The sequence below is a fragment of the Condylostylus longicornis genome, unplaced genomic scaffold (genome assembly GCF_029603195.1).
Source record: "Condylostylus longicornis isolate FDR11 unplaced genomic scaffold, ASM2960319v2 ptg000055l, whole genome shotgun sequence".
NCBI lineage: Eukaryota > Metazoa > Arthropoda > Insecta > Diptera > Dolichopodidae > Condylostylus > Condylostylus longicornis.
In genome coordinates, this window is record NW_026578024.1 from 9,883,200 (window position 1) to 9,907,017 (window position 23,818).

Below are 23,818 nucleotides of genomic sequence, written 5' to 3' on the forward strand. Positions count from 1 at the left end.
ATGAAAGTTTTCAATACAGGAAAAGTGTGAAGAAATAATATTATTTATTTATCTCTTTACGCTTCATTTGCATGCCATAATTGTTTAGCGTGCTAATTAAATATAGCAATATAGGGAAATAAAATCAATATATCGTAAATATATTAAAATATTAAAAGTAATTTTAGTGATATAACAATTATCCAAAAAAAAATTTAATTAAAAGTAGGATATGAAATGAAAAATGAAAAAAATTTTTCAAGGAACAGTTTTCAAACCAGAATATAATATATCTCCGGATATAGTATTTTGCCAAATTTCAATTTATAATTTTAAATGGAAATAATATCAATTAAATTCAATATTTCACGGCAAATGTTTAATTTAAAACGGAATGTAATACAAACTATTACCTTCGAATTTCCTCTAAACGAATGCAGTATAATATTATTGATAAAAAAAGAATTCCAACAGAGCATTTCATAATTTAGATTTGAAATTTAAATTATCTTAATTTTAAAATGGAAATGTGCTATATTACAAATCTTCAACTTGATATCAGTTACATTGTTAAATGTGTACAACATGATTTCCTTCAAAAAATTTTCTAAATTCACTTAATGTGCTCAAATCTGTTAATTAACTTTTATACACGTACCTACATATAAATTTTCAAATTCAATTAATAAATTTTAAATATAGAAAACTGAAAAAATTTTCATTTAATTTATTATACAAAAGTAGGAAGCATCCTAATGCATTATCTCCAAGAAATATTGATTTCATGAGAAAACCTCTTAAAATATGAGCATTTTTCAAATTTAATTATTTTAAGGAACGCAGTCGGGTTCGCTGCTTTCTTTAATATAAAAATTAAAATTTTTGTGTTTATTAGTAAAAGTTTAGCAATCCTCTAACAGAATTTGAGATATTTTTACAAAGTATATTTAATTTCCATTAGTGCTCTCGTATACTAAAACCATTTCCTAAAATTTTATCCCTTTTCTCTCCTATTAATTTTAAATAAAGAATAACTTCTGTCACATTTGTCACATCTGGATATCAAAATCGAAATTAAAAAAAAATAAAATTTATTTTTTTTTCCCTTAGCACACAAAAAAAAAATCTCATTCCAAAAAATGATGAATTTGAGAATTCAGGGATTAAAATCTTCAGATCTTGTTCAAAGATTTATTTTATACTTAAAATATTTTCCATTTTTAATTAATAAGTATGCATGAATGTGTATGAATATTTATGTGTGCACTGGAACTTATGTAAGTTGAATCTGCATCAGAATATTATGTGCGTATGTAAATGAATATGTTAGTTGTTAGTATATTAATGTGTTATATAAATTAAAATAATAATAATAATAAACAAGTAAAAACGTTTCAGTCGGTATAAACCGATTGAATAATACCCTGCACCTTTCGTTATTGTGTAGCAATTACTCGAACCTGTGAAGTCATTCTATAGAAACTTCACGGATATGTCTGACCTATAATTGGACATCCGACTGCCAAGTTTCATGAATCTGACTTTATAATTTTTCCAAATATTTAAAATTAGCTTTTGGAGTTGTATGGCAAGTACCTGAACCTGTCACACAATTCCATCAAAACTTCACAAATATATCTGATCTACAATCGGACACACAACTGCCAAGTATCATGAATCTGACTTTATTATTTTTCCAAATATTTAAAATATGCTTTTGGAGTTGTTTGGCAAGTCCCCGAACCTGTCAAGCAATTCCACTAAAACTTCACAAATATATATGATCAATAATCGGACACACAACTGCCAAGTTTCATGGATCTGACTTTATTATTTTTCCAAATATTAAGAATAAGCTTTAAGACTTGTATGGGAGCTACTCGAACCTGTCAAGAAATCCCATTAAAACTTTAGAAATATGTCTGACCTATAATTAGACACACAACTGCCAAGTTTCATCAATCTGACTTTATTATTTTTCCAAATATTTAAAATTAGCTTCTGGAGTTGTATGGCAGGTACCCGAACCTGTCAAGCAATTCCTCTAAAACTTCACAAATATATCTGATCTATAATCGGACATCCAACTGCCAAGTTTCATGAATCTGACTTTATTATTTTTTCAAATATTTAAAATTAGCTTCTGGAGTTGTATGGCAGGTACCCGAACCTGTAAAGCAATTCCTCTAAAACTTCAGAAGTATATTTGACCTATAATTGGACACATGACTGCCAAGTTTCATGAATCTGACTTTATTATTTTGCCGAATATAAAAAATTTGCTGTTGGAGTTGTATGGCAGCCACCCGAACCGGTGCAGCTATCCCATTATAATTTTTAGAGCATGTGTAGAATATAATTGGACACATGTATACAAAGTTTTATATTTATAGCTTTATTGGTTTTTGAAATATTTAAAATAAACTCTTTGAGTTGTATGGCAGCTACCCGAACCCGTTGTCCGAATTAGTCCAATAACAATAGGGCTCGTCCTTGGCACAAAAGAAAAAACTTGTGAAAGTTTGGTGTCGATTGCATTATTCGTTTTTGAGTTATCGTGCGAACGGACGGACGGACGGACGGACGGACGGACGGACGGACGGACGGACGGACAGACGGACATGTCTAAATCGACGCAGAATTTTACGCTGAGCAAGAATATATATATATGTCCATACCGCAGATGACTCCTTCAAGTAGTTACAAACTCCATACCAAAGTTAATATACCCTTCACGAAGTGCAGGGTATAAAAAAGAGAGAATTATCAAAGAAATTTGATATTTTTCGTAAATCTCTTTTTGTTTTTCCTCTTTTTTTTTATATTTTTATGTTTTGGTCCCTTTCTTGTTTTGAAATAAAAATAAATTTTATTTTGTATAGTTTTTTTTTTTTGGGAAAAGTTCATTGAATTTTTCAAAACTGGTCGTATTTTGGTAGCGCGTAGAATTGCTCTTGAAAATAAGATTTTCTCTTGTTTGCTTTTTATGAGAACAAAAAAAAAATATGTTGTTTGCGGTTAAATTCAAATTACATGCTTTCGCACAATTCCTCATATCATGCAAGATAGAGAGAGATTCCAAAATAAAAAAAAAAGGAGAAAAACAAACAGGGGAGACAATAATAAAGAAAAAGTTGTATTTATTTTGGAATTTCAAGATTTTTATTGTTGGTCCTTAATTTTCATGGTTTGTAAAATTGAAAATAATTTCCAAGAAAATCATTTCTTTTATCATTATTATTATTTGTCGTTATTAATATTATTAATAAAAAAAAAATTTATATTAATTAACACTTAATAATTTTATTATTTTGTTTTTTTGTTTCTTGCAGATTCGTTCAGAAAAACCTTATTACACAGCGGACCCCGAAGTAGATTCACTTGTAAGTAAAAAGAAATAATTAAAATTTAAAAAATAATTATAAAATCAACTCAATAATATTAAGGTCTAAATTATGTGTATATTATTGTTAATAACAGCTCAAATAACCATTAACAAGCACTGCCTTTGTATATATAGTGAGTAATTTAGGTTACGTTATCTCTAATAGTGAATTACTGACTTTATACCATTATTAAGAGAATCCACTATATAAATCTATTTATGTAAATAATTTACGAAGCACAAACGCATATACGTATTCAAAAATAAGATCATTATTCACTGATCGAAATTCATGCTTGTTAAATTTATTTTTGCCGCTAATATCGGGAATATTCGAAGAGCAATTTTCGGCACATTAAAAACGTCTATACCTTATGTATTCAAATAAACCAGTTCCTGTGTGTAAAAATGTCATTTAAGTGTCAATATACTGGTAAAATGACTACAAATTTTTATTTTTGTATTACAAATTCTTTCCATAATTTCATTTTTGTGTTATTAATAAAAATTTCTCAAAATGTCGACTGAAAATGTAAACTGAACTAATTAGATTTAATTAAAAATAAAAATTTACATATTTATATTATAATACCGAATCATTAAAACCTTTTATTAAATCATCATACATATAGAACATAATTGTATTAAAATATATTGTTCTTGTATTAAAAAAAAAAAAGAATAGAATGAACGTAAACGCAGCGTAAAATTTCATTTGTATTTTCTCATTTTAATTTTTGTTTTCTTATTTTATAATATAATTAATTTTCCGTTACGTTAAAAGATGTCACTCACCCCTTTCCCTAATATGAACATTTAAAAATTTAATTTATTATCAAATATTTTTCAAATGAAATTTTTAATTTAGAAATTTCATTTTTTAAAAATAACTTAGAAATTTTTTTTGTTTTTCATTTAAAGTTAAAGATATTTAAGAATATTATGTATAAGTATAAGTGTTATACATAGGTTTTTGCTTGCTATTCGTATAAAAATTCAATTTAATTGAAAATTTCATTTAAAAAATTTTAATAAATGAATGAAAATGAAATAATTAGAAAATGCGTTTAATTTTGGTCTATTTGTCATAAATTTGGAATTTTTAAAAATTTAGTAATAATGTTAAATGGATCAAGCTCTTATGTTAAACGAATTTCTAAGGCGATAATAATGAAATTTAAATAAATTCTTCGGTAAGCAATTGTGATCTGCATTTATTGCTTGAAAAAGACTATGTAAATACAAATTTCGATCTTAGAATTTTTTAAATATTACAAAATTTACCAAATTTTGGATTTGAGTCTCACATAAAATTAAATTGAGGTATATAATAAACGAATAAAGATTTCAATTGTCTTTTCTTCAATTTACAAATTTAAATTTTTGTAAAATATCTAGTACCTACTTGTATGTATAAAAGTAATCATAAATTTTATTCTATTTTCAACAAATGTTTAAATTCTGATCTTATGACTTTTTCGTTTTTAGTAAAACTTTTTAAAAATATTTAATAAAAGAAATTTTATTTGTTAGTACATTTAATTTACGTGTGGTTATTAGTTTACAAACATAATTTAAGTTTACACAAATAATCTGTCCCGTTGACAGGTTATTTGCAATATGCCCCCTGAATAAACTTGGGAAATGACATTCCCCCTTGTGCATATTTTGTGCGGACGGCAGCAAAATCGCCATGTATATTCTTTTCCACTGGGTATCCGACGTAGCAATTGTTTTCGGCAGGGTTTCCTAAACCTACGGAAGCTCCTGTCTAGTGCCATTGGGGGTGTCTCCTGCTTTTAACTTGGAACAAGTTGATTATAGGCAGAAGCTTTAGGAGACTAGAAAAAATCGCGAATGGTTGCGGTGGCCTGGGGAATATGACCTCTTGCCCCATTCTAGTGCCCTTAGAATCTACGAATAATACGAATATTTTTTTTCTTCTAAAATAATGTACTGTAATAAATTTTATTAATATGCATAAATCAATTTAAATTACGAATAATGCAATTAAAGTCGGGTTAATCAAATTTAGATGTAACTAAATTAGGAAAACATAATATATAGTGTATATATACTACCTGCATTATAGTATAATGACAATATACAAATATGGAATAAAGCAATACAAAGGTCATAAATATTGAAATATTAAACCAAAAACATCAACCAAAAGTTCTTTTTTTTCTGTTTTGCCTTAATTACAAAAATTTATCGAGTCTTTATGTCCCAGACTGTTCACCTATACCAAAAACATTATTGAACTTCTAAATATTAAATAAAAATCTAAAAATCAACTATTAAAAAAGAAAAACTCGTTTAAAATGAAAATTGCTATGAAAAGCAATTTATCTGTCAACAAAGTACAACCATAAATAAATCATTATTTGATTTTATTACTAGAAAATAAAAAAAAAAAAACAAAACCAGAAGAAATCAAGAACAAAATTCAAAAAATTCACAATAATACAAAAGTTTTCTCCTCGCGTTTTTCCATTTTTTCAAATAATTTTTAATGGTTGTTGCAGAAAACTAAATAGAGCGCCCACCTACAAATTTTCTATTTAAAAAAAAAATATAAAACAAATAAAAAAATTTGTAATTTTGTGTTTTTTTTTTTCCCTGTATTTTAGATATTTTTGTTTTGCTTTTATTACTCAATACATCTGGCATCAGAAAATTACATTTTTTCTAAAGCTTCTGATTATGTTTTGGAGCGCGCGGCGTTGTTGTATACCTTAATGAAATTAACAAGAATAAAAAAAAAATTCAATGCGTTTTGATTTCGGTTTTCCGATTTGCAATTTAATAAATGCAAAAATAAAGAAAATAAGAGAAAAAAACAAATTAAATTTGTAATAATTCTCGGTTTACCATTTTTATTGACTTTATAGTTTAAATACGCTACAGTATACTCTATTATTCTCTAAAATATTAAAGTCACCTACAAAAGTCTTATGAACGCCCGGTATACATGGCATGTTTATACATCATAATATTAGTATTACATTCCTATACTCCATTTCATTGAATCCGCAATTATAATTGCGATCAGATCGGGTCGGTAACAATGAAAAGATGTTAAAATTTTTGTGTTTTTTGAAATGAATTTAATGATCTCAGCTGATGACGTTTACGTTTTATTTTTTTTCTTCGGTTTTTTAACATTTAAATGAATTTGAAAATGAAAATTTTAAAAACTATGATTTATGCAGGAGCATGCAATATTCTTGTTGCTTATTAATAATTATGATTAATATGTTGGCTGCTGTCAATTTTTATATTTATGAAATATTTGTTTTTTGATTTTTTTTGCCCATAATAAATATCGTAATTTTAATATTGGTATATTTTTTTTGATTTAATGTAGTTCAATTTAGATAAGTTTATTTAAATAATATAGTTTAAAATCTTAATTTTAAAATAAAATTTATGCTATGATTAAACGTTTAACCTTAAAGAGCATTTAATTATTAAAAATTGAATTAATTTTTTAATTGAAGTTTGGACAATTTTTTGCAGTACAAGTTAAAATTGTAAAGAGATCGTTTTTTATATTCAATGAAAATTCGAAGTAATAAGGGCATGCAATAAAGGACGTTATGTTACTGTTCCGAATTTCGGATGTCGAGTTTAGTACGAAAATGTATTTCTCTGTTGTAGGCAAGTGTAAGTTCTATAATTCGACTTGTATTAGAAACCGGTTTATAGCATTTCGTATAAATTTATATCCGAGTTTGCTTCAGTTATCTCACAGTGTGATCAACTTTTGCGATATGCCAGGAAACTAGGTATTTACTGCGGGCCGATTCTATGCTTTGATAATTTTTAAGAAAATATTCAATAGATTATGTTGAAATTGCATATATATGCTTCATGTGATTGTACGAAAAACCACTTAATTTTTAGAAGAAATCATGTGCGAGCAACTGGATGTTTACAAATTAACTGATAAAATTTTTTAGGGAATTCGGATGGTATAAATTGAAAGTCTGCTAAGAGCCAAATTCGTACTTCTTCAGTTGTACATTCAGTATTTTTTATTTCTATTTAGAAATTAAGAAACTATTTCTAAGAGAAACTTTGGTCTTTAATGGGTATAAAATAATGGGTAATGCATACAAAATTAATTTTTTTTAGTCAACGTTCCGGAACACTATCTTGAATTTTAGAAATCAACAAAATTTTGTTAATGTAAATTATCGACAATTGTTCCTTTCAATATAAAGGTTATTTAAGAGTCGACGGTCTTTACGGTTAGCAATGAACAATAAAATTAATAAAAATTATTAAGTAATTAAGAAATACGATGTTAATGATTTTAATATAAAATTTAATTATTCTATATTTAGTCTTGCCTGTTTTTTTTTTAAATATGTAATTTCAAAATTAAACACGCCAAAAGCCACTTAAACCTTTATTTTTTTTTATTTAATTTGTCCTTTATTTTTTCTTTATTATTTTGCAAAAATTTTTTATTTTGAATAATCCTTCTCTAAAATGACGAATTTCTTTTGAACACATTATTAATTTTAAAATAAATTTTTTAATGTCATTTTTTAGTGAGAACTATATAAATTTTTTTTTTTTTAAAGTGACGTCTTTAGTAAGGCATCCTTTTTTTTGTTAAAGAATTTCTTTTTTAAATTTATTTTCATTCTCTTAAATATTTTATTTTTTTTATTTTTATATTTTAATCCCTTGATTTAAATGATCTTAAATTTTATTGTTTTCCTTCTTATTTTTTTAGCGTTATATTTTAACTCCCGCAGATTCTTCGGATGTCATTTACGAGTTTTTTATGCATTTTTATTTGCAAAAAGAATAAAAATGCAAAAAAAAAAGAGACGAAGATGACGACGACTTATAATAATCAAATCACCACAAAAAAAAAAAAAGGTTTATTTTTCTTCTTCATTTTTGTGTAACTTTTTTAATTGTGCTAAGAAGATGAATCCTTACAAAAAAAAATAAAAAATACAATAAAAAACAAAAGATCACATAAATTTCAATATACTCAATATATAAAGTTTTTATTTTTCTTTATTATATGGGAAGCTTTAAAATGATTTTTACGAGTGATTTGATATAATAACCTGTTGCTTCTTTAATACCTGATCGAAATATCGGTCGAAAGTTTTTAAGATCTTTATAGAAAATCTGTACGTACATACAAACGTGTACGTATAAATGAGCACTGTAGCGCGCATATTTTAACCATAAACAATACTGCTGCCTGATAAATTTTAACCAATCTATTTTCGGATTTAAAATACTTTGAAAGCATTTGAGAGGAAACAAAAAAAAACAAAGTATAATAAAAATTGGGCCCATTTCAAATTCACCGCATCGAATTGAAAATATGTTTTTCATTTATTTGAAATTAAAATAAGGTTCTAAAAACAATTTTATTTTTTTAACGAAGATTTCGCACAACGGGGATGATTATTATTTCGGAAATTATTTATTTTTCGGGGAAGACTTTAAAATAAAATTTACGAGATTAAATATTTTTCATTTTAATATTTAGAAATTTAAAAAAAAAAAGCATTAAAATATTGAAAGATTTAGTGAGTTTTCGATTTATAATTAAGATGTTACACCTGTGTAAAATATTTTCAAAAAATTAAAATTTTTGTAAAATGTTTATAGTTCAATAAGTAATTGGTCCTTAATTTTATCCAATTAAATTGTAACAATTTGTATAGATAATGCTTACCACTACGTTCCACACTACAAAGGCAGTAAGATTACTGGTATCATATTATACAGTAAATGTATAAGAAATTTCAAATTCCTCAACGAAAACATGTCACTTTACGAATTGCTATGGCTTGATTCGATGGTATTCATTTGACATCATCCCACACTTTATATGGATTTCACTTTTAGTGATGAATTTCATTTTTCAATTTCAAAATTTCCATTAAAACCATTAATATTAAATAACATAAAAAATTTTACAATAAATTTTTACTAATGGCGATACTCAAATGACACTTACCGGTTTATATAGTAAGCACTATAATAAATCGGTGATTTAATATTAAACTTCAAAAATTTCATAAAGTTTTTCTTTTGGAAAACAATGCACCTACATCTCAAAAATATTATTTAATGTAATTTCATTTTAATATCTTAAAACTCATAATTTTATTAACTTATACAGGCAAATAAACACTTAAATAACAATAATTTAAAATTTTAATATTAGTATTTTATTACACTGGAAAAAAATAAATAAATATACTATTTTTAATATGAATCAAAAATAAATCTTAAGAATAAAAATAAATAAAATTCGGAAAGAAAAATATCAATAAAAATTTTTAATGATATTTTAAAATAAGAGAATGGGTAAAATAAAAATTTGATCAATTTGATGATATCATAATATTGTCAATTAAATTTGAAGAAAAAAAAAATGCCATTTTTTAGTATTTCGAATGTGATATGATTGACCCTTTAAGATGCTATAAAATCTACCCATATATGAAATTAGAAAAAAATCTTTTTCTTCATATATCGCTAAACGCCCGTATTTTCAATTTTTAATGTATAAAAGTACAAAAAAAAAAAAAAACAACAACACTAAAATATTTTCTGAATTTTCTCCGACAATAACTTAAGTGCTTTTAATATTTAAATAATTTTTTTTTTCGGCTCGCAAAATAAAAAAGAAGGTGGCCTCATAACTTATACTTATTCACGTACATATTTCTAGACTCATATAAATATATATTTTATTGTATTTGATGAACATAAGCACATATTTATAAACATTATAACAACTATATAGTATAACTTATTATAAAAATAATCATGTATTATGATTGTATATATAGGCTTATAAAAATAAGGTCTACATCTCTAATATATTCATTTGCGTATAATAAAAACAAATAATAAAAGACTAGGCTTTAATCATAAATGTTCATAATTTCCCCATATTGTACACATATAAACAATATGCACCCAAGACGATGACGACAATTCAAAACTAACTATTATAATATGCAATAAAAAATAGTAATAATAATCATATATAACAATAATAATAGTATACACACAAAATAGTATATGGTAGAAATTTATAATATAAGAAAAATATTTGTTAATAAAAAGCAGTATAAAATGTTCACGGCAGCATAACATAAAATTATAAAAAAAAAAAAGTAAAAATTTATGTTCCGAAGAAGTTATAAGAGAAGACCGGCAATATTTAAATATAAAAACTGAATACGAGTAGTACATATGACTATGACCAAACAAAGTACAAATAATTAAGTTGAAAAAAATTACAGAGTTATATAATTTTAACAATAAAAACTGTTAACTAAATTGTACGAGTACCATACAACATTAAGAAAAATATATTTTTTTTATTTGAAATAATAAAAAGAAAATATTAACCATTAAAAATATAAAACAAATTAGGGTATATTTAAGGGCTGTTGTATGAAATTTATGTAGGGAGGTAAACGTGTGTGTGTGTTCGTTGCGATATTTTTTATTTTGTGTCCAGATGTGTTCATATGCACATACATATGTATATGTTTCATACATACATATTATACAAAATATTACAAGAACATGTAAGTTGTAAACAGCAAATACAGAAAAAAATAATAAGTAAAAGAGTTAAATTTGAGTTTAATTACGCGCGCTATTAACAAATTGATTTTAAAATATATATGTACGTGTATGTATGCACATTCTCTAATTAAAAATTTCACATCAATAAATTGATTTAAATATTTATGTATGAGAGAAAAATCAGGTGAAATTTTTATTTTATAATTTATTTGCATGAATAATTTGCTCCACTTGGTTTGCAACACTAAGAAATAATTATCTGAAATATTGACTTACACTACCTATATTTTCGCCAAGCGACGAATTTTGAATGGATTTTATTTAATCATTTGTACTGCCATCTCCAGAATCTCACTGAATTTGAATGTAATGGCGAGAGTGACTCAAACAGATTTCATATAACTTTGATGAGCTTTTTTCAAGATAATTTCAATTTTATCTATTCTCATTTTATATAAAATCTTCGGTTAACGTTCAGGGTGCGGTAATTAAAAAATTAAATTTTGAGTAAAATTTTGTTTCCAAAAAAATTTGTCAAAAAGTGATATTGATCGCTTTTAACCGACTACATTATTTTTAATTTTATTAAAATAAATTTTAAGGAATTCAAAAAAAATAACGTATAAGAGTTGGAAAAACAATTTTAATTAGAAAAATGATTCTTTGGTGAAACACAATATAACGTGGATTTGTAGATTTATACAATCGGGGTAAGAGTGTACCGCGCAGCGATGTATAACGATCAATTGTGCCCATTACCTGAGTGCGGAGCATGTCCTACAACACACGTTAGAGACCTACACTCTTGATGAACTCCATGAGAGTAAAGCCCCCCAGTATTTCTATGTATAACTTCATTATATAAAAAAAAACATTAGTTAACAATAATTTCTAAAATCTTAAGGTTACACATCTTTTTATAAAAATTTAAAAAACAGTTATGATGACTACCATATTTAATATTTTTAATTATTTTTGATTGGATTAATTGAATTTCTTGTATAATTTACACCCAACTTTTTAATGAAGTTTTTATGTTATTGACCTTTAGTCGTTGTATAATAAAATTTTTACTACTTATATGTACAACGTGTGTACATATACTTTGGACATATATGCAAGTTTAATAAAAAGAAATTTTATTAACGTCTTTAATTATTTGCAAATATAATTTTTATCGGTCGTTTTTTTTTATTTTCATAAAAAAACTTTTGCTTAAATAATTGTTTCTAAAATTTATTTGCAATTTTCTCTTTCTCTCTGTGCACACACCTGTACATTTAAAAAGTGTTTTAAACTACAAAAATCTATAAAATAATGTTCAATTTTGTTTTTTTTTTATTTTATTTTTATTTTTGGATAAAAATCTAAATTTTGATTATTTTAATGCTGGTTTTGTTAGCATTTATAGTTTTAATCATTAAAAGCTGATGGATTTTTTAATTCACCATCCATTCAATTAGTTAAAAGAAACAATTTTTTTATATATTCGCCTTATTAACTCAAAGGTTTAATAAAAATTTAATGTTAAAATTTAGAAGGATATGGAGATTAAAAATTATTTATATACAGGATGTCCGAGACTAAATGGTATTCCCAAAGCAGGGTGATTGAATGACTTCAGTAGAACAAAAAACCCCTAGTGACATTTTCCTGTAGTGGCCTTAGTTAGTTTTAGAGATATTTAAAATTGCAAAATCAAAATTTTCAAAAATTTTTCTAATAAATTTTCGTTTAACCGTCGTTTAAATTAGACATTTTTCGTATATGCCGACTTTGAGACCCCATAACTAGTGAACAAGAGTCCCAAAACTAACTCGTGAGCGAGAGCCTCAAAAATAAAATGTCACTAGGCATTTTTTATTCGTTTGAAATCATTCTATCATCGTGCTTGGGGAATACAATTGAGTCTCGGACATCCTGTATATTCGAAACTTTTGCATTTATTAATCGCAAAGAGTGCAAGCAAAATATTTTCATTATCATTTATAATTTAAATAAAAAATTGATTTTTATTTTCTTCATAAAACAAAAGTTTTTTTGAATTAAAACAATCCACTTAGTAATCTGATATAATAAAATTTCACATTAAAATTTAGAAATTAAGAAAAATTCCGGCACTATGACAAAAAATTCATTAAAGTTAAGAAAAATCAATTCTTCAAGTTGTAATTGTGCAAGAATAAACGTACCTGATTATAGGCTTCAGACGCAAATTAAGTCATCAAATAATATATTTGTGTATACATATGTGCTCATATATGCTAGTATAATATTCGTGCTCGTTTACTTAGAATGAATGAGTAAGCAGAATCATTATAAAACAAAAACCATTGCTATACTTATTGTAACTGAATTCATTAAAATTCGAACAAACATAAAGATTTTTGTTTGATAAGCGAAATATAATCTATCAAGAGTAAAATTTTTTTGTATGGTATATGGTACAGTGGTCCGGAGGAAAATACTAGTATTTCTAAAATATATTTAATTGAAAGAATATTTTCTAATATTATATAAGTGATACGATTTCCGAGTTAAAATTGCATAATTGTACAATTATTTTTCTGTTTGAGGAGACCTAAGTTAAACAATTTTTGAATAAGTACCGGAAAACTCCTATAAATATGCAATTATAAAAAGTTAGTCATTTAAACTACAAATCAAAGATAAGTCAGTCATAAGGTACATGCGCACCTAACGATCAAGTTGACATTATTTCAACAATTCCTGAACAATTTAATTGGATGTTGAATTTGATTTTGAGGCGATTGTTAACGGTGTTATGTAATAAATAGCCTTTACCCATGTTAGTATATCTTTAAGTTTTAATCATCGTAAAAAAGAATTTATATCAGATAAATTGTTTAGGCCAAGCATCAATTATCATTCAAATTAATATTGAACGAAAGAGCCAAAACAATCATAATTTAGATGCAGAAAATGCGGTTATCTGATTGCCTAGCAAAATCGTCATCATTTGATGTGGGAAGAAAAGGATGGTGGAGAGTTAGTAAGGGTTAGAATTAATTAGCATAAGAGTCACAAAAAATTTTCGAGTTTTGTGTGTTTCTATTTCCTCCTTCTTCTTGGGCAAAAATGATTGTTTCAGCAAAAACTTTAAAGAAATACTAAAGTGCCCCTGTGTTTATGCAATAAAATTTGAATATTATAATATCCCTATAGGTATGCAACTAAAAATAAAAACAAAGCATTTATGTAATTAAAAAAAAGTTTTTTTTTATGACTTAATTTTATTATAAATTGTGAAGAAATAATAAAATTGTCGCACATAAAAATCTGCGGTTAAAACAATGTGATAAAATTTAAATTTTCAACCATTTCATAAAAAAAAAATAAACCTTCAGCATAAGTCAGGGAATGCATCATAATTTAAAAGTGGTTATGTTTTTTCTCTCTATTTCATTTATTCAACTATCTTTGAGTTTTAAGAAAATTGTCCTTTTCTTTTTCTTTATCAAGCATCATTCAACCTGTAAAATGTAAATTTCTGGATCGCAATTCACATTAAAAATTAAAATTGCAAATCACAAAATTATAAGAATAACAAAAAATAAAACTGGCAAAAAGAAAAACTCAGAGACAATTGGTTTCTATGAACGGTTATTGAAATAAATGAGTGAAAAGAGGACAAAAAAATTAATTAAAATGCGTTAAAAGCAATAAAAATTTTAAATGAGAACAGCGCAATCCTATTATAAATTTTAAAGAACAACACAACAGCAAAATTTAAAAGCAAACACTTTTTAGACTAAGAAAGTTGACCAGTTAACGCAATTTTTTTTTTTTTTTTTGATTCCTTCTGTCCCGTTTTTGTTTTTTATGAGAAATTAAAAATATGCGAAAAAAAGTGCATAACAGAGGTGATTTTTTTGAGAGTGAAGCACGTGATGGAGAGAAATTTCTATAATTTAAGAAGACGTTTTTTAGCACCAATTAAAAATTCCAATAAAAATAAAAATTCCTCTATAATAAAGAACACTTGAAAGTGTGTGTGTAGTTGTATAACAATATGATAGAGACGATCGTAATTCGTAACCATTATGACGTTTTTTTTTTTTTTTTGATTAGACAATAAAAGAGAATTGTAGAGGTGATGGTTTTTTTCGCTTAAAATGTTCTTTGTTAATGTTGAGCGTTCAAAATTATGTTGTGGAATTAATTTGTAATTTTTTTTTTTGTACACACCATAAAAATAAGTTTATTAAAATAATTTAAGAGCATATAAAATTTAATTTTTAAGAGAAATAATTTTAAAGTGTTTGATCTCATAATTTATTTTGTTAATTTTTTATTTATTTTTTTTGTTATTTGCAGATGGTGCAAGCAATACAAGTACTTCGGTTTCACCTCTTAGAATTAGAAAAAGTAAGTACAATTTTAATTTTTTGATATATAAAAATTCTTGTTATAAATTTATTATTGTTATAAAATTGTGGCACATGTAGGTTTCAATTTTAAGGTGAAAATTAATTTTAATTAAACATATAAAAATTATTGACAAGGCTTCTACTTCGCACTTTGAAATCATAGTTGGCACTATATTCTCTTTAAGGCTGACTGAAATTTATTTGATGTAAAAACATTCGACTCAGTTAAATAATAAAAAATATGTTAACTGTAGTGAACGAATGAGGTAAATATGAGGTAAATTTTAAAAGGCTATTTAAATTTCTAATTATTTGACAATCTAGCCAAATTAAGTAGAGGAAATGATCTTTTTTCATTTAGTAACTTACGACAAACAGAAATCGTGTGCAGTTTATTCAACTTGTTTGCCTTTTGTATAATTTTAAATTGTTTTTGTTTTAATTTGGTGTTTCAAGTAAAATTTACATTCCTTTTTCAACAAAAACAAAAAATTGTTTTTTTTTGTTTTTTTTTTTAAAACATAAAATTTAAACTTGTTAAAAAATTACCAAATACCGTGTATGAAATTTTAAATCTCATTTATCATTTCAGTTCGATTTAATGGTGTACCGCGAAATTACTTTTTGTTTTTTTTTTTTGTTGTTTTTGTTATGCTTTTTATTTTCATCCATTACAGACAAAGAATTGTCACAAAAATACTTGACATAATTTGACAAAAATTTGTCATCATCTTGTTGCGCTGTTTTGGTTAAAATGTGCATCATCAGAAAGAAATACACAAAATTTTCATGCGATTTTCCCATATGTATACGCGAATATGAAAAACGAAGATAACAACGACAAAACAACATTGCAAACGAAGGGGAGAAACAACAACGTAAAAACAAAGAGACGAAAAAAAAAAAAACAAATATTATGAATAAAAATGCAAATTTTACTTGTTCTGAAAAAGAAGAAGGCAACAACTTTCGAGAGTGTACATTGAGTGTTCAATTGGCATTTTTATACAATTTTTTTTTTCTTTTTTTTTGCGTATTTTATTTAAATTCTTGTAACAGAAACAGCAAAAATAAAATAACAAAATTAAAAGTATCAGCCATGATCAGTGATCAAACAAACGTGCAACTGTACATATAAAACGTACATTTTAACTAGGACAGAGACGTATTCAATTAAAATTTTGAGGTAGACTGAAATATGATACAGTTTTATAGTTTGAGTTATATAGTTTTAGTAAACGAATCTTGTGAAGGTTACGTACGGAACGCTACCTTATAATATGTAGATATATGTAAATTATATATTTTTTTGATGCGGCCAGCATATTGAAACATCTTTGTTATCTATTATTCAGTAAAAAAAAAAGGCTTGAAATGGGAGCCGAGGTATAAGAGTACAAATCAAAATTCAATACTAAGTGGAAGTCGAAGATTAAGTGGAATTTTGTCATTGCAAAAATCTGTAATTCTCACAGAGGCTCAAACTCGGATTTGGGATCACAGGACACAATTATTTATTTTTTTATTTTTTATTAAATTTTGATCGTAATTGAAAAATTTGAAAACCGATTGCACAAACTTGCGAGTTCTAGTTTTTTGTACCGATTATAGAAAAATCGGTTACGAAATTAAAAATTTTAGGCACTTTAAAAACACATACATAAATATTGTTTTTCTAATTACGCTACTGTATATGTTTGCACACATGCAATTTATGTGCATAGATGCAAAACTATACGGTATAAAAATTTATTGTAAACGCCACAATCAATTGTCTGAAAGTCGATGTGTTTTTTATTATGTTTTGTATTCTTAGTTGTTATATTTTATTTGTTTTCGAATTTGTGACTGATATGACTGACTAACATACATATAACAGCCTGCATACATTTCTATAGTGTACTTGTACAAAATTAACAAAATAAAAAAAAACAAAAAAATAACGTCTCATTACCGTATGATAATTATATATATACAATTTATTTGCATATATATATATAGAATATTTGCACGGGTTTGGCTAAATATAAAACAGTTACGTACGACAATGCGGTGACAATTCGAAAATACTTACAAATTTTTGAAAACGAATGTCATCTATAGGCTGATCGTTGATTATCATTATTACTGGCGTTGTTATTGTTTTTGTTACTGCTGTTGCTGATGTTTGAATTTTTGTCTGTTATGACTGTTGTGTTTGCTTGCAATGTTATTTCATTCTGTGTTGAATGTTTTTATATTAAAATGAATAACATTTTAGACGAAGAAGAACAATAATTTGAGTATAAACACAGAAAAGCAACAAAATAACACAACTGAATCCATCTGCATACAAGGAAACAAAAATTATAATAAAATAAATAAGATTAAGATCTGGTCACACTGGAACGAACATTTTTGCATTTTATGTTATTTTTTTTTTTTGTTTCATTTTTACTATAAATTTGTGTATTTTTTTTTTTTTGTTTTATTTTATCGCATTAAAAAAGTAACAAAAAGACAAAAAAAAATTCACCAACAAAAGAGCAATTTTAAGTCTCATTGTAAAGCCATTTAGGTGAGGTATTTCTATATTTATTTGATTTGTGCTGTCTCTGTCACATTCAATGGATTTATTAAGTAATAAGTTGAAAGAAAGGGATAGATTTCACTAGATATATGAGTTTTTTTTTTGTTCATACACACTCAATGTTTTTATTTATTATTTGTGTTTTTGTTTTTGTCTTTTTTTTTTGGGTGAGGTTTAAATTCTCGTATTAAATTAAGATTAAGATAGACTCAGTCAGAGCTCTTCAGTTCGGTTTGAACAAATGAAAAAAGAAAAAAATTAATAAAATTAAAAAAAAAGAACCGAAAATTCAAAATGCATTAAAGTTGGAATTAATTTGTTGTTTTGATATGGTAATTTCATCGCTGTCGTCTGTAATTTGAAATTTATGCATTTTGTGCAGATACTACTAACTATATTTAGAATATTTATTTTCCAATCGGCAATTTTATTTTATTTAATATGTCGTTTTTATTGTTTGTTGTCTTTTTTTTTTTATTTTTTTATTTATTATTGAGCAACCTATAAAGCAACCAAAGTGGGTGTCATTGTGATGATTTTTGCATTTTAATATTTGGTGCCGGATTTAAAAAAAAAAAATTAATTGAATATTTGCCTAACAAAATTAAATGAGGTAAAATAAGTATACATACATACATTTGTACATATAATATTATACATATTATATATGGTTGCTTATTTATCCTTATAACAGTTATTCAAGAACAGTATTAGATATAGATTTTTAAATATAGATTTTTAAATAATTTAATGGTGATTTGCTAAAGTCATAAAAATATAGCAATCATATAAGAATCTGATGATTTTTTGAAGAAAAATAGTTGTATATGTGAAGATTTTCGAAAAGTAATGTAGCTTGAATTTATTTTTCTCACATTTTTTTAAAATAATTAAAATTGATGAGATTTTACAAAAAAAAAAAATTTCAATATAATATTATGTATGAAGGTACAAAATGGCGTTATAACAAAATGAGTCAAATTAATCTTGTTAATTAATACTCAAATCAATATGAAAAAAGAGTCAAATTTAATTTCTCAACATTCTTATGCATTTATTCGTATTCTAATTCACAAAATTTTAAAAACAAGTCTTTATTTTAAATTCTGTAAAAGGAAGTTTTAATTTCTGGCGGAAGAATGAAAAATTTTAAGTACTGGTATCACTTACATACCGAAGAGTATACAAAAAAAGAGAGGTTAGGTGAAAATTGCTACGACAATCTTTTAATTTTTCTTAAATTTCTAATCCCATAAGCCCATACAAAGGATGTACATTTTAATTCCAATCTTTAATTTATGTTAAATTTACGTTTGTACATTATAGACCAAATTTAATTTCATAAATACCTTCCAACTTCGTCATGCATATTCAAGCTGGATATAAAATGTCTCAAATAGTAATAATAATTGTTTGGATATAAGTTGGATACCGTACCTTATACATGTGTACAAAAATAATTGTTAATTCTAATAAAAAAAAAATTTTATTTTAACAGAACGCATTATTCAATACTATTGACAAATGTTTTTTTTTTTTTTTTTGAAAAACATTATGCAATTTAAAAAAATTATTTTTAATTTATATACGTTTGATATAAGAGCTTCAAAAGTAAATTCCTATATGTTCTTGTATTATGTACCATTATAAACTAAATCCCTAAAGGAATCATCAAAGTCATGAACTGTAGAAAAATCTCTTTTAAGGACAAAGACCGACATTTTAGAAGTGAGAAAAGCACAAAAAATAAAAAAAATTTTTGTATCACCATGATTTTAATTAAAATTGCAAATTTATTGCAATAAATGTTTGTCTTATATATTGAAAAGTAATGAAAAACCAAAAATAATAATAATATGATAGCATTTGCTTGAGTCGAGCTCGAATGTGCAAAATGTTTACAATACTCGACCAAATGTATAACAACAATCTTTACAAATAAGTTAAATGTCGTATATTGACAGAATGGCTTTGTTTTTTTTTTTAATGGGGTAATTACTATAAAAACATTGAAAAAAACAGCAAATGTGTAGATAGAGAAATAGAGGGCAAAAAATTTGCAGTCGAAGAATAAAAATAAAGAAATTTCCTTGTGCTTTTTTTTTGTTTCAACTTGCTATTCACTTTGTTTTATATGTTATGTTTACTTAATTAGTTAGTTTTTCTGACATTTTATATATTATTATATTGTAATGTCAGTCAGATCTTTGTTTCAAACATAAATGTATGTATACTATGAAAATTTCAGTAAAGTGTTAGAAAAAAAACAGCGTGTATATTTTAAATTGTTGTTATTTCTTTGTTATAAAAACTTTGATTATTGTAAATGTCAATAGAATTAAATGTATATTTTGATCAAGTATTAAAATGTTTCCAATAGAGCTTGGCTAGAAAAAGTGTAAATACAGAATATGTAAATTTCAAAACTTCAATAACATCGAATGTTGTGTCTTAACAGATTTTTTACTTCTGTATGTAAATATATACATACAGAATATGCGTGACTTCAAAATTTCATTAATGTAATGCTAGTACGTAATTAAGTTTATAAGTTATCATAGTAGATGAATTGTGTGAAATTACTGTTCAATACTGTGCATTATTGAAATTTTTAATTCAAGAAATTTATGGAGCCTTTTATGGAATTTTTTTATTTATTGATATTAAAATAAGAAATTTCGGTAACAATTTTAACCATAAAAAAAATAATTTTCTGAAAAAAATATTTATTATTTACAATAAACGTTAAGCATATTAATTTAAAAGATTTCTTTGTGTATAACACAAATACGTAGAAATATCAAAATGAATATGATGCTTGTTTTAAGTTCTCATGTGGTAGGAGCATGTTTTTAAATTCTCTCATATGTTATCTCTGTTATTCTCGCATATTATGTCATTTTTTATTAGCTGTCATTACTGAGAACAAATGTGAGTATTTAAATTAAATTCAAAATTAAGAACAAATATTTATACCAATTAAAAATTAAGATGTTCATGAATTTTGATGATCTGCTCAGTTTGATTCAAAAAAAAGCGGAAATTTGCTGAAATAAAATTTTAATATTTTTATATTTTACGGGAAATACATTTATATAATATGTATAATAATACGAACAAAATATCTTAAATGTTATAAATAAGAACAATAATATTCTGTTATATAAAATTTTTCTTGTAATAGATTTTTTCGCATAATCTCTATAGTTAAATCTCTATTTGGTTTTAATTTCATTCTTCCTTTCTTGTTCTCTCTATATTATACGAGTATGTATATAAAATGTATACTGCTTTTCATTATTTTATTCGGGCATCCTGCAAATAATGTTGAATAATTTCAAGTGGCAGCATAAAATTAAGAAAAAAAAAGAAGGCTGAAAAAAAAAAAAGAAAACGAGGAGAATATATTTTTATCTTTGGAAAATCAAACATGGTATGTTTGTACTTACTAATATGTATGTATAAATGAATGTACATATTATGTTTCAGTTTTGCTGTTCAATAACATTATAATGTGTTCGGTTGTTCATAGTTGTTTTTTTTTTTACTTTTATTTTTTCATTTAAGCAAAGATCACAGCAAGCGGCAGCTTTCTTCTGGTTGCTTCTGTTATATTGTGTTTTTTTTTTCTTGTGTGTTTTATTCCTGCTTGGGTTATTTATAGATAGAGAGGATGCTTTATTGTAAACCCTATATGTTGTGTTTCCTTTACTGTTGTAACTGCTGTTATTGTTTGTTATATTTTTTTTTAACTATATTTACTTTATTGTATGTATGTATGTATGTATGTAGATACATATTAAAATATCCAACAAGTGCATTTATATTCATTTGGCAAAAGATAATTTGTAAAATCAGTTTTTTTCTTTGATTTTCCTTTTATTTTTTAATTTTAATTTAACAAAAAAATACAAAACAAAAAAAAGTGAAATCTTAAGATCTAAAACGAGTTAAAGCGCTTTATTTTCCTTATTTTCTTGAGTTTTTTCATTATTTTTATTATTGTCTTTTGGTATAATATCGTTGTCGTTGCTTGCTTGCCTGCCTGCCTGCCTTGACTTTCGGTTATGGTCTTGAAAATTTTCTCTCTCGTTTTTTTCTATATTGTGTCATTCTGTTTTCCTGTTAATATAAAATAGTAAAGATCCTCTGAGCTTAATTTCTTTGTTTTTTTTTTTTTATTTTTTAAATGAATGCTTTCGAATTAATCGCGGTAAGGTGTACTAAAAGAATATGTTTAGAGTATCTTTTTTGTTTTCTTGTTGCGATCTACAATATTGGTGATGGTTAAATCTGATTTTTCTCTTGGTGGTGTTGTTGTTATTTTCTTTAAAGCTAATTTGACATGCATTTGTGTCGTGACAAAAATGTTGCATAAAATCACAAAATTTTTATATACAACTCTGTTGTTACTCTCTTTTTGTTATTTTATTATATTATTGTTGTTGTTTTTTTTTTATAATTTTAACAAAATGCCGCTGTATTACACAAATTCTTATTGAGACTTTATTCGATTTTTAATAGAATTCAAACATTTTATAAAAAACACAAAAAAGAATAAAAGTAAAGTCAGAATGAGATGAGAAAAAATAAAAACAAAATTGTGTCTCCCATGAGAGAAATATAAACTAATAATAACAAAAGAAAAAAAAAGGAAAATTAGCGATTAACAGTGATATAAATAACCTGTTTTTGTTTCTCTTTTAATATAAAATAATTGTAACCTTGATAAATTTTTGATTGTTATTTAGAATTATTTTATAATGAGTGTTAACTTTGATTCCTAATTTGATATTTTGATAATAAAGAAAATAAAATTAAAAAAACATTTCGAAATAAGTTGGAATTTTCTTGGTGTGAGGAATCAAGTGAGTTAAACTAAATCAGAGTTAAAAACAAAAATTCATGGCATTTGGCCGCCGTATCGGATATTTTCTAGAACTGTGTCAATTTTCATAAATATTCTCTTCAAATATTACGATTGAATCCCTTTAAGATTATGAAGAAAAACTTGGTTTAAAGTCAAAATGTTTATTTTGTTTTGTTCTTGTCGTTAACGATAACAAATACTGAATTTGTTAACTGCCATCTATAAAGATTTTCTTCCATAAATTTTGTTTTTTTGTGTATTATAACTGTTATACATGTATAACAGTTATAACTGTTATACATATATTATAATATTATAACTGTTATACATTGTATATTATTTTATTTTCGGCATTCTTTTTTCTTTTATTTAATAAATTTAAATCTAAAATTATTTAATAAATTGTACATTTGACTGTAATAACTGTGCAATTTTCACCTTATGACCTATTGAAATTGTGCAACAATGCGCTATGAAACACCGACAAAAAGACTCTTCTCATGTTTTTTGTTTCGGTCGTATTATTTTAATGGTATTTTTTAAAGTCTCCAAACTCTCCAAAAAAAAAAGAAAAGTCCTCAAAACATACTTTTGTACTATGTATCGTTTTATTTAACATTTAGCATGTATTAGCACCATTCATATTCTTTCATTTCTTCATATTATAAACTTTGCAAGCGCATAATACAAATGTGCATACATAAGAGGGTATGACTGGGTTTCGTATAAAATTAATATCTATGTACATTTGTACATAATATATACGCGTATTTTTGTTAAAAATAATATTCCAGTTGAGATACAATTTACCTTGGGCAGACTTTAAACTCTTTTTATGTAAATTTTATGCAAATTGTTGTTATATACAATCTACATATATATACATACATATATAGATACGTACATACGTATTTATTAACTTGAATATCGCGATATCAACAAGATTGTGTATACATATATAGGTAGAGGTACTGTAACAAGTTTTAGTTTATTTTATTTTTGTTTTCTTTATTACTACTATCTTGTTT

At 25.1% G+C, this 23,818-nt stretch overlaps 1 protein-coding gene across 4 annotated transcripts in view; it reads left to right on the forward strand.

Annotated features, from left to right (window-relative positions):
• The window catches only part of LOC129612112 (homeobox protein homothorax), a 437,826-nt gene that overhangs the window by 114,238 nt on the left and 299,770 nt on the right, over positions 1 to 23,818 (forward strand). For all 4 annotated transcript variants that reach the window (XM_055525634.1, XM_055525635.1, XM_055525636.1 and 1 more), the window contains exons 4-5: positions 3,312 to 3,362; positions 15,299 to 15,349. In XM_055525634.1, coding sequence (XP_055381609.1) covers positions 3,312 to 3,362; positions 15,299 to 15,349 — 102 coding nt within the window. The remainder of the gene's footprint in view (positions 1 to 3,311; positions 3,363 to 15,298; positions 15,350 to 23,818) is intronic.